This window comes from Ailuropoda melanoleuca, chromosome 12 (genome assembly GCF_002007445.2).
Source record: "Ailuropoda melanoleuca isolate Jingjing chromosome 12, ASM200744v2, whole genome shotgun sequence".
NCBI lineage: Eukaryota > Metazoa > Chordata > Mammalia > Carnivora > Ursidae > Ailuropoda > Ailuropoda melanoleuca.
Window position 1 is genome coordinate 18,191,516 of NC_048229.1, and position 12,774 is coordinate 18,204,289.

At 47.1% G+C, this 12,774-nt stretch overlaps 1 protein-coding gene across 11 annotated transcripts in view; it reads right to left on the reverse strand.

The window, feature by feature from the left end:
* DEPDC5 (DEP domain containing 5, GATOR1 subcomplex subunit) overlaps positions 1-12,774 on the reverse strand; it is a 137,412-nt gene that overhangs the window by 25,436 nt on the left and 99,202 nt on the right. For 10 of the 11 annotated variants that reach the window (XM_019795621.2, XM_034638843.1, XM_034638844.1 and 7 more), the window contains 5 exons: positions 8,239-8,393; positions 6,163-6,240; positions 5,541-5,673; positions 3,757-3,865; positions 2,251-2,475 (listed from right to left, as the gene is read on the reverse strand). In XM_019795621.2, coding sequence (XP_019651180.1) covers positions 2,251-2,475; positions 3,757-3,865; positions 5,541-5,673; positions 6,163-6,240; positions 8,239-8,393 — 700 coding nt within the window. Of the gene's footprint in view, positions 1-1,263; positions 1,413-2,250; positions 2,476-3,756; positions 3,866-5,540; positions 5,674-6,162; positions 6,241-8,238; positions 8,394-12,774 lie in introns of all 11 variants that reach the window. The other variant, XM_034638846.1, reaches the window with a different exon arrangement.

Below are 12,774 nucleotides of genomic sequence, written 5' to 3' on the forward strand. Positions count from 1 at the left end.
AAAAAAAAAAAAAAAAACTAAAAAAAAAAAAAAAAAAGCTGAGAAGTCAAAGATGTGTGAGCGGGCTTAAGGAACACGGTGCTGCTTCTCCCCGGGTCTCAGATGCCCCTGTAGTTTCACAGCTCAGCCACACACGATGACATGAGTGGAGAAGTGAGAGCCACCATGGGCCAGGGCAGACAGGACTGTGTGGCACCCGTCAGGAATATTAAAACAGCTTTCTGAGGAGAAAAACAGATTTCCAGTTGAGAATCAGAAATGTTTAAAAACGAACACATCAAAATGAAGAGGGGAGCAGGTCATAAATGATATACAGGCCTTCTTCCCCCTATAAATCATGTTAATATTTTTTTTCTGAGGCAAAAAAGCCAACACTGAGGACAGTCCAATTCAAAGACAACGCATCTTTCTCATTTGAGTAAATGACACAGCAAAAGTCTACATTCTAACCTGAAAAAAAAAAGCTGGGAAGAAGTAGCTCATATCCTAACACAGAGGTCTGAGGGATGCTGCTGGATAGAATTAGCAGTGATAACAGCATGTCGGGTTTAAAAGGATAAGAAACCCACTTCCTGTGCAAGGGGTGATGGGGAAAAAAGCAGATGAGTGAAATTCTACTACAATCATGGGAGACACTGGAAAGCTAATAAAAGGATAACTTCAAGAAAATATGCAGACACGTGAGAGTTTGTCCGGTTTCAGAATCAATGCCGACCCTCTAACACCCATGTACAAACCCCAGGTGAAGGACACCTGCTTAATAAACTACCTGCTAAAGACATAAATCCTCTCTTTTCCCTTACTCTCCCTCTGTTTTGGACAGATGACTTATTTTTCCATATGCTGCTCCTCTTTAAGTGCAATTTTTCTGAAATAACTAGGAACCAAAGCTGAACTGAAATGATTTGAATCTCACCTTGAGCTTAGGACTATGGCTGACAGGAGAGGTTTCTACCAGCCTGCTGAAGGAAAAGACTTTGGAAATGAGGATGTTCATGCAGAAATTGTCAAGAGAGCCTCCAGAACCGCGATGATGATGCAAAGGGGACAGTTCCTAAGCATTTTCCAGAAGCAGTAACTCTAACCCAAGAGTAAGCAGGGACATCGGGCAATGTCGGGAGATATTTTGTCACACTGGGTGGTGGTGGGGGGTGCTACTGGTAACTAGCAGGTAGGGAGTAGGTGGCCTCTTTGTTTCCAAAAGACTTCAAGGAGGGACAGAGTTAGAAATGCAACACAAGGAAGAGGGTAAGTCATGACTACCTGGGGGAAAGAGGAGCCACTCTCTTCACAGTTTTGTCTTCTCCATGCCCCCCTCAGCTCTCACACACAGTGCTGGGCATGCTGGGGTGAGGGTATAAGGCGAGGTTCAAAGCCACATCTGGATCCAAGTGAATCTGAGGATCTGGAAACTGTGATGACTATTAACATCTCCATTCTAACAGCTAGGTAAGAATTCCAATGCGCTGGGCATTTCCAGGCAAACTAAGTAGAAGGTGCAATTTCCCTGGAGTTTGGTCTATGTTACATTTCCTTCCTTCTAGAGGATTTTTAGGATCTCTCCAACCTGCCATTGAGGTAAATCTCATGACACCTTGCCTAGAGCATGCATAGCCTAAAGACATTTACAGCCCAACCCATCACTCCAGTCCTTGAGAGCAGAGGTCCCATTTCCTACCGGAGGTCACCACCATTCAATAAGTGGGTGTGCACCCCTACCTTGGAGCTGCAGGAACCAAGGAAAGGAGTGAACACTCCTAGTTTACATCCCTTGATGTGGTGAGCACATTTAGGGAGGAAGGGCGGAGGAAAGACTCATGATCAGCCTCAGTGTTTGGAATGGATAACCTCTGAGATTCCTTCCTCTTCTGACGTCCTAGGACAGTAAGTCCTGAGAGGGCTTCTGGCAGGTACTAAACCAGCAGTGAGCACCGGCTCACATCCCCCGTAGTCTGGGTGCTTCTTGGGAAAAGTGACCCCATTGTCTATTCTCTCCTATTCATGCAGGTTTAGCACTGTGCCCTCATTTGAGAGCTCTTGGACACTGTTTATTGGTTGGGACAATAATGAGCTTGACCTACTCGGTCAGTGGGAGCTAGCATAGGAGCCCTCCGTGCGGACACAGTACCAGTATGACAGGTGCGGTGGCCCTAATCCTGGTCCACGTGGCATTGTCCCCTCGGCTGACTGCCACTCTCCCTCAGCCACCCACCAGCGCATCCCCAGGCCCCATCTGGGCCGAGCATCTACCTAAAAGTGCAGCTGCCTGGCTCCGCCCTCCAAAGCTGCGGCTGAAGGAGCTGTGCCTGCTTGCATAGGAGGCTGGTCGGCTGGGCAGCCAGGGCAAGAGGAAAGCAGGAATCTCGGAGTGCAAAAGCTCTTCGGCCACAAAGGCCACCTCAAACCACTTGCGCTGGAAGCTGGCAAAGTCCTCCACGGCTGTCGTGTGCCAGGTGGTGGGCTGCTGCATGGCCACTGGGAAAAGCAAAGGGGAGAGAAAGTACCCTCAGCACAAATGCTCATTTTCTTACTGATGCAAGGCTGAACCTTGAAAACACGATGCTAAGTGAAAGAAGCCATATACAACAGGCCACATGTTATAGGACGCCACTTAAATGAAATACCCAGAATAGGCCAATTCTTAGAGACAGAAGGCAGATCGATGGTGGCCAGGGGCAGAGGGGAGGAGGAGTTTGGCAGTGACTGTTAATAACACAAGGGTTCCTTTCAGGGTGATGAAAATGATCTGTACCCTAGACGGAGGTGGTGGTGTTTGCACAGCACCGGGAACGTCCAAAATGCCAGTGAAGTGTTTACGTCAGAGTGGTTCATTTGATGTGACGTGAACTTTTCTTCAATTAAAAAAGATTTTTTATCCTCAGTTTCATACCTCTAATTTCAGAACAGACAACAGTAACCAGGTTGTTTTATTTTCCTACTTGAAGGTAAAATAGGTACCTATTGGTCCAAGTAAGAATTTAAGGGGAGAGGTGGCAACGGACACAATAGTGGCTACCAGGGAAAAAACCTGCACAGATCCACTTCTGACACGTTCTTGGATAAAAGAGCAAAGTAAAGGGGCACTCGCTGCTTCAACTGATGTATGATTCCCGAAACCCAGAGGCTGAGAAGCCGTTTGTCTGCAGGACGGGAGTCACTTCCAGCCAAGGTCCCTATGGGCTCTGGCTGGACTGGAGCTGCGGCTCTGAATCCTGGGTGCCTCTAGCGCCACGTGAGCCAGCTCTGACCTTGCTGGAATGGGTCCCCTCTTGGGAATTATGTTTTCTCATTAAAAGAAAAAAAAAGTTAAAATGTATCTTAGAAAACTTGCTAGGATTTGATAGTCTTTCTGGGGTAAGAAATGGGAGTCAAGCAAGTAAAAAGTGCTGTAAGTTACAGATTAGAGCCTGTTTATACTCAGAGCCACCTGCACTGGATGGGGGCAGGGGAGGGGACACTATAATTAAAATTAGTAACCAAAACATGGCCCATGGGAATTTCCTCACACCAGATCCTTTGGCCTCTTGGTTTATCTTCCATCCACACTGTTCTGACCGAGAACATACCATACCTTTAAGAAATACTTGTCACTCCGGTTATGCTTAAATTAAGTACAAATGCTCAGGAAGTTGACAGATCTGTCTACTTAGAATACAAAATCACATAAGGAACTCAAGAAGTACCACCATTTGAAAAAGCAAGCCACCAGGAAAAACACTTGCCCCTGTGGGCCACAGCATTCGCCTCATCTCTGACCTCGGTCAGGTTCTTTGTCCATGACAATCTTGTAGAAATAGAAGCCGTAGATGAAAGTCCGCCAGACTTCACCAGATGCATGTGTGATGAGCTGCTCTTCCAGCATTTTCTAGAAGGAGAGACATGGAAACTCTGAAATTCCTGGGGAGGGACATCTTAGAGGTGCAGCCCTCAGTTCACTGGAGTCAAGGAAGTGACAGGAACATTGAGGAGACCCTACTCTTCACCCCCCATCAGCCATGATGATTGCTCAATGATAAATGCTGCTCCTGATGTAAATTATATTACACGATGCAAGTGCATATTATAGTAACATCAATCATTTCAAACATACAGGAAAGTATAAAGGAGATCCAGGTATACCACCACACAACGTCAACAACCTTAACATTTTGCTATACTGACTTCAGATCTTTTTATTAAATAACAAAACAAAACATTCTGTGGACTCTCCCATGTCCCATTCCTCTTCCTCTCTCACCAGAAATAAATGGTTAGTGTAACGTTATTCTCATACGTGTTTTTAATAATTTTATTATACACGCATGTATTAATAGAGAATGAGGTATTTTAAAATGAGATTTTAAATTTTAAATAAAGCAAGTAATACAATTATCATTTTGTATATTGGATTTTCACTCAACATTATGCTTCGAACATTTGTTCCATGTTGATACATGTCCCTCCAGCTCATTCATTTTAACAGCTGTAGAAGCATTCTATTGTGTGAACAAGGAAACCTGATTCTCAGGGAGATGGAAGTATAACTAACAGGGCAAAGGCCATGCAAAACTGCCTAAGAGACCCTCAAAGAGAGAACTGATGATTGCATGCTTATTCAAATCAGTTACTGATTTTACATTTCAGGGATGACAAGCCTGCTGGTCAGCAAATGGTACTGATTTCTGTGTGGACAGGACAGTGTGAACCACATCAGCCAACTTGACCCTTCCTATTCTTCTCCTCTCCAGTTTAATTCCAGTTCTGAACAGTGTCATTAAATTTAACAAATGTTTTCTAGGTGCCTACCATGTGCCAAATAGCATGGTGATATGGAAATGGGAATAGCATGGGTGATGGGAAATGGGAGGATAAAAGGTAGCCCAGGGACACCTGGGTGGCTCAGTCAGTTAAGTGTCTGCCTTCAACTCAGGTCATGACCCCAGGGTCCTGGGATCAATTCCCAAATTGGGCTCCTTGCTCAGCGGGGAGCCTGCTGCTCCCTCTGCCTCCTGCTCCCCCTGCCTGTGTTCTCTCTCTTTCTCTGACAAATAATTAGATAAAATATTTAAAAAAAAAAAAAGGAAAGAAAAAAGAGGTAGCCCAGCCCTCAAGGAGCCTGGTCAAGGTGGGAGACAATGAAATGAGATAGGCAGAATCTTCCTTCTGTTGCGCTAAGTGCTCTGACAGAGTATGGAAAGAGTGCCAGAAGGTCCGTGAGGCAGAGCCTTGGGAGTTGACCGGAGGGAGATGGGGGCTCAAGGCCAGAGGGAAGGCATTCCCTGGGAATCTTTCACAGACTCCGCCAAGGTTCAAGAGTGCAGACTCCATCCAGAGCATTTCAGATGATAAATTCTGCCGGGTTTTTAAGTCAAGGTATAGTGTCTTTCAAATCAAGACCTGCGCGTTCATCGATTGCAGACAGGCCTCACACTTACTAAAGGCAGAGGCTCACCGCAACCGGCAGATCTCGTTACTGGAAAGGACAGCTGCTTCAGAGATTGGCTCTGGTTTCACAGGGGCCTGAGCAGACGGTCCTGGGGGCCCTGCCTGTGCTGTCTCACCTGCATGATGTCGATAGCCATCGCCTGCGTCTGGACGCCCTCCACGTTGTTCACCAGCCAGTGCACCACCTCCGCACTGATGAAGCAGCATGGCGAGAGGCCCTTCTGTTCCGAGAGCAGCTGGACTCCTGTCCTGAATTGCAACGTGGTGGGCAGGGAGCAGGGTATGTGTGCACAGTGGCAACAAGCAGAAAGAGAACGTGAAAAAGAAGGGACTCCCACTAGAGCATTTAATATCTGAAGTAAGGCTCCACATGGTATAATTTCTCTACACTATTCCTAAACCCACAGAATCTGCAAGACAGGACAAAAGGAGGTGTTATGGGGGAAAAGGAGAAGAGGAAGGAAGAAGGATCTGACACTTAAGAGAATTACCACTAGGTAATTTACATAATTATTTCATTTAATCCTTATACCAAACCTGTGACTTAACCACAAGTATCCCATTTTACACACAAGGTAATAAAGGCTCAGAGAGGTCAAGTAACTTATGCAAGGTCTCACAGCTGGTGAACATTACATCAGCTATGAAGCCACCAAATCACACTGCCTGAGCATCACCATGGCTTGGGGCTGTGAGATCCACCCGCCCTTGCACTCGTACACGTGACGAACCACTTACGAGGGGTGCTTCATGGCTTCCAGGATCTCCGTGAGCGTGGAGGATGAGGTTAAGGAGCTTGCTGCCAGCTGCTGGGAGCTGTAAACAGAGTGTCCAGTCAGCAAAGCAAGGGGGCACGGGCGCGGTCAAGAGCACGAACCTCAGGAACCACTCTCTCTACTTCCTCCAGAGCTGGAGGCCAAGGATGACACTGACACTGAAGGCGTTGAGGCAAACGCTGCTCCCCTACATCCTAGGGATACCTCACGGGGGTTTCCTAACTTCCAAAGCGTACACGTTAAGATAAAAAAAAAAGAAAGTGGTTTTGTGTCCAAACTTGTTTCCCTTAATAAGCATCTCCCGTTTTAATAATGCTTCAACTACTTCCAAGAGATCTCCCTGGATGGTTCTGGTCTTACCCCCAAGGCCTTCCCTACCTTTTAACCTCACCAGGGAACGCTAGGTAACCTGGTAAGAGCAGGAGAGAGAGAACTGCAGTATCATCACTTGCCAGCTGGAGGGACTCTAGTTTCCTCATCTGAAGACAGGGATGATCCTATTCCTATCTTTTGGGATTATTGTGAGGTTACTGTATGTAAAATACTGAGTGCAGGGCTGATACCCGCAAAGCCCCGAATGGTAAACAATACTGAACATAATAGCAATAATATCAACTTCTTGAAACTCTGAGAGGTTAAATGAACAGGTGAAGGTTAAAGAGCTGGGAGGTGTCAGGGTCCACGTTTGAATCCAGGTCTGCCTGTATGTAGAGCCCAGATCTTTCTACCACCTATCGCCTGTGTTCTTTCTCACTGGTCCAGGACTCAGTGGAGCATTTCAGAATCTCAGGTTTTCAAAAGCCTGTGAAGAAGACCCCCTGCAAGTGAACTTCCTTCTAATGCCTGAGTCCCCACTACAAGAGTCTGAACAAGAGGCCCTCCTGTCGGCATGAACATCTTCGATGGCAAAGAACTTAGCTCCTCGACACAGCCCATTTCCCAGGGGCAGTACCAACTGCTAGTTGGTTCTTCATCACACAATGGGACCTGTTGTCATTTTCGTCATCGGTCCTGATTTGTGTCCCTTTTGGTCTTCTCATCTCCAGCCCAAGAATCCCCAGTTCCCTTTTTCTTTCAAAAGCAGAACAAAACCTGCTGCTCAATGAGGAAGCAGAGAAATGTACTCCCCTCCCTAGGCAGCCCCTCCAATCTCCTCCATGTCCAGAGCCGAAAAATCAGCCGGGGTTGATATGGGCCTAGGGAGACAAAAGGGACTAGAGAAGTCCAGGCTGCCCGCTGTCTCTGAAGTGATCCCCCTCCCTCCTGGCCAGAGTGAGTGGGGTGCCCTGCACCAGAGGCGGGTAAAACAGGCAGACCGAGTGACAGAAAGGAAAGTGGGTGGCTGCTGGCAGGGTCCAGCCAGGTGAGCTGCCGCAGGAGGCCTTCTGCTCTCGGATGAAGGCATGCAAAACTCAAATCTGAGACCATTTCACCAAGGACTGCTCAGTCAGTAGTACAGTGAGGCAACCAGAACAGACTGGGCAGAATATTATAAGGCTAACACAGCTGGGAAGGAAATCAAAAAGAAGTTTTTCAGGTTTGACAAATCACATTAAAAGCTAGGGCTCTTTCTCAAGTAAATGAGGTCCAAGCAGCTTCTTTTTCCTCTGCATACTCAGGAACAGGAAAAGGACAGCCACAGTCGGGCACAACCAGCCACTCATCTGCTGTTCCTTCATTTCCTCAAGCTGTAGCTACTGGCTGTCCGCAGTCACACACCAGGTGTCACGCCAGGGGCTACACTCAGCAGGACAGACTGGGTCCAGGCCCCCTTCCCAAAGCCCACTCCTGCACAATGCCTGACACTCTCCTGTGTCCCTGTGGGCACCTGCTAGCTGTCCAGTAAGGAAGGCAGGGCACAGATCCTTAGCCCCATCAAACAGGTGCTGCTAAGACCTGAGTGCCCCCGGCTTCCACGCAGAATTCACAGCTGAGTCACAATGTGGGCCTGGGACTCTGGACTCCCAGGCTCCACAACCTTTGAGGCCAGACCATCCCCAGTGCCCAGGAGCATAAGTTCGGCCATTCTGAATCTTACCTGCTGTCACTGGAGTTCGCAGAGGGGAAGCTCTGCTCCCCTGAGTTCTGGGAGTTCCCAAAGGTCTGGCTGTTGCCTCTGTCCACAGACTGGCCTGTGCTTACCCCCAAACTGGTACTGTCCAACACCGGGGTGGCTGTCTGGTCCACAGACACCTGTAGGAGATGTGAAAATGAACAAAACAACAAAATGCTTTAAGGCTATTTATATATGTGATCCCCCAGTGGTCCCTGGTGGAAGAGCTAAAGGAGTCCAGCCCAGTCTCGTGTGGGCTGCCTTCTATCAGAGCCATGCAAATTCACACCAAGGCTGATAGGAAACCGTCATTCACAGTGAATCCCCAGAACCACAGACATGGCTCCAGCATGTGACTCAAACCACAGATTTACACTACAGAAAAATCTCCACAGAAATAGTAAGGAAGGCAGAAGCATTCCTGTGAGACTAAGAAGTGGGAGAGAGAGAACACAATTAGAGACAAATGGGGGAGTATTTGTCAAGTGCCCTCCATTACCACGGCCTATCCTTTGCCACCCCAACCCTTCTTTGTTGTGTCTGTCAGTGGGACAGTCAACCTTCTAAGGGCCCAGGCTCAATCCTCAGGGGCATCCGACAGCTCCCTTCCTTCTCCAGCTTCACCTCTAAAGAGAGGCCTAGTCCTGTGGCCTCACCTCTGCCGATTCACATGTATCACCAAGTCACAGCTGTTCTACAAGGGAAGGCTGTATCGGTCTCCTACCCGACACCCCCGACCACAGCCTCTCCCCTGAAAACGCTACCTGCCAGCCATCTCCATTTTCTTCCTCCTAAAGGTAGTTCTAATCCCATTGTTCCGTGACTCAAATCTTTCAGGTCTCCCCATGAGCTACCAAACTCGCAGAGCCTTGTGGGTCCAGCACAAACAGCCCTGACCTGTGATGGCCCTACGCGGCCGCCACTCACCCACATATACATTTCCAGCCAAATCAGATCCCACGTATTTAATCCCATCTGTGTGTTCTGCCGACCTGAGGTGCCCTTCCCTACAACCACAGGCTAAAAACCCATCAGTCTTGAGGGCCATTTCAAATACTGCTCCCTCAGTAAAACGTCTTCTGACTCACTCCACCCCAGCTCCCAAAGGAAATCCATCTCTCTCACTCTCTACTTTGGATCTCTATAACCCCCTCCTGGCAGCTGCCAAATTTTTCTTCATGTAATATACCGGTCTCATTCCCTTTAAGCATCTTGGAGCACAGGACTAGTGTTTGACTATAAGGGCTGTACTGTACCCCACAGCAAATATCTGGAGAGAAGAGCAAGCCTTCCAGACACTCCAGGAAAAATCTGACTCCCAGTCCACTCCCTCTTACATGGGGTTCTTCCGTATCTCAAAATGGAGACTTCTATTACCAAATATTTTGTTGGATGTTGTAAAAATCACTCCTTCTGAAATGGGGTGTCCCAACCTTGGCACCACTGCCATTAGGGCCCAGGTGAGTCTGTGGGGGTGGGGGGACTATCCTGTGTCTTATAAGGTGTTAAGCAGCATCCCTGGCTTTCGCCTACTAAATGCTGGTAACACCAGCCCCCCCTCACCACCCTCTATTCCCAGCTGTGACAATTAAAAATACCTCCAGATACAACCAAATATGCCCTGGGAAACAAAGTTGCCCCAGTTCTTGAAGAACCATTCTCCTACACCAGGCTCAACGATTTGCAAAAAGACCACACAGACTTTGCTAGCACTGCAGCAAGAAGCAGCTTGCAATTACCAATCACCATCTGCCTCTAACCAGCAAGACTTAGAAACAGGTACTATACCATAAAATCACATGAGAAGAAACTAATTGAGGGGGGCTAGACCCAGCTCTTAGGTGCTGCCTTCCAGACCCTTGTAGTTGGGTTAACTCTCATCTATGGCACCTTTGAATTGCCCCACCAGCCTAAAGAGCCAGAAATTTACATGATTCCTACAGCTTTATTTTAGCAGGAATGTGGTTAAGGAGTTATCCTCTGAATCAGAAATTGGCAAACATTTTTTGTAAAGGGGCAGAGAGTAATTATTTTAGGCTTTGTGGGCTAGATGGCCCTGTTGAAACTATTCAACTCAGCATGAAGGACAGACGCAGCCAGACAATGTAAATGAATGGGCGTGGCCCTGTTCTGGTAAGAATTATCTACAAAAGCAGATGGTGCATCAGATTTGCCCCATAGTTTCCTGACCCCCTGTGCTATATCATACAATGTCCATCTTTCAAGAGGCTGCTTAGATCTTAATACCATGAAAGGTTATGCTTCTCCTGAGCAAACGGTTTGCCTTTACCTTATGACCACTCTGAATCCTAGAATAGATGTTTCCCACTTTTCTTTGGTTCCCAGATAGTTCAGGACTGAATTTAGCACAAAACTCTAGATAATCTGTAAGACCTCAGACGATGTCCTATCTTATATTTTCTTTTCTTTTTTCTTTTCCTATATTTCCTCATTTAGTCACATTTTATTCTGGAGGTTGCATTTACTTCCATAATCCACCTGAAGTAACTTTTCAGAATAAACAGAAAGACAAGGAAAGCTGGATGGACAGAAGGGCAGTCTTTGCACAGAGGCCTAAAAAAGGCAAGTGATGGGAGGTGCTTGGTGTTGGACGCAACTCCATTTGAAAAAATAAAAAAAAAATATATATATATATATAAGGGGCGCCTGGGTGGCTCAGTCGTTGAGTGTCTGCCTTCGGCTCAGGGCCTGATCCCAGGGTCCTGGGATCGAGCCCTGCATCGGGCTCCCTGCTCCACTGGGAGCCTGCTTCTTCCTCTCCCACTCCCTCTGCTTGTGTTCCCTCTCTCGCTGGCTGTCTCTCTGTCTGATGAATAAATAAAATCTTAAAAAAAGTTATTTTAAAGTAATCCCAAAGTGGGGCTCAAACTCACAACCCGGAGATCAAGAGTCACATGCTCCAGCAACTGAGCCAGCCAGGCGCCCCAGAGGCAACACCATTTTAAGAACCTTGTCCCGAATCCTCCTTACAGAGGGATTCCACGTAACGTGCCTAGATACCCCCACCTCCAGGAGCTGCAGTTGAATCTCTCCATCCTCTTTTGAGTAAGCTACAGTTAGGGACTTGCTTCCAAAGAACAGAGTATAGAAAGGGAAAAATAGTAACTCCATAACGGAGACAGCTGACAAACACTACATCACCAAGCGATGAAGGTTCCTGTGACCAGCAATGTGTGGATTCCACGTACCCCCTAGAATGATGTGATGAGAAACAAACTTCACCGCTGAGGTATTTTTGTCAAGAACCCATAACTCCACCATGAGAAAAACATCAAACCGGCCCAGATTCAGAGGCATTCTGCAGGATACCTAGCCAGGGCTCCTCAAGACTCTCCATGTCATAAAAAAAAAAACAAGGAAAGACTGAGAAACTGTCACAGACCAGAGGACACTGAGGAGACATGAAAACTAAATGCAACTTGGTGCCCTTTGACTGGAGCCTGGAACAGAAAAAGGACATTAACAAAAAAACTGGTGAAACCCAAATAAAGTCTGGTATTCAGCTGATTAAACAAACAAACCCTCCTCAGCAACACCAATCCCCAGTCTCCTTCCCCTTTCCCACGCGCCCAAAGCCATGGAAGAAGATGAGGGAGCTTTGCCAGGGATGCCGCAGAGGTTAGCACCATCCCCGAAGGGCACCCCCAAGGACCCTCCAACTCGTGTGCCTGTCAGAGCCCCACTTTCTTAGGCTGGATGACCGTCAGCCACCAGGAAGCTGCCAGATCTGCCAGCCCAGCTCTCCAACTGTACCTTGAGGGTGGTAGATGTAACATAGTGCTTTTTCTTACCTGGAGACAAAATGCGCTAAGTGTTGTTCCTGGTTTCCCCTCGCCTGGCTCCTTTAGCGCATTTAGAGGCATCAGAAAGGGACCCATGATAGAAGCTCATATTCAGAGAGCTTGGGAATAACTCCCAGCTAAAATAGCCAGTTTTCCCAAGGTTCATAATATCAGGAAAGGATGGCATATCCTTCCAAATCAAACCTCTCCCCCCTGCCCTCATGGAGCTTGGCATCTAGGAGTGGGAAGGAAAAACAGACATTAGACAAGGAATGTCCATATTAGGATAGCTCTATGCCCAGGAGGAGCTCGGGATTTCTGATCTCAACTGAACCATATTTCCTCCACAGGCACAGCCTCCCTCTTCCATATGTCCATCCCAACCCCTGATTCTGCATGGCTATTTATATTTTCATATCTCAGCACCACTGTAAAAAAAAGGAAGAGGTTATCAATATACAGACATATAATAAGATAAAATAAATACACGAGAAAATCCAGTGAACAAGGATAGAAAAAGTGAGAAAAAGTAAATAAGGGTAGGGAAAACGTGAAATTCTGGAGTCTCAGTACTTCGACGATAACATTTTAAATGTCTAGACCTGTCCCATGCAATACAGTAGCTACTAGCTCTATGTGGCTATTCAAATATAAATTAATTAAAATACAATGTAAAATTCAGTTCCTCAGTTGCACCAGCCTCTTGTCAAATGCTCAC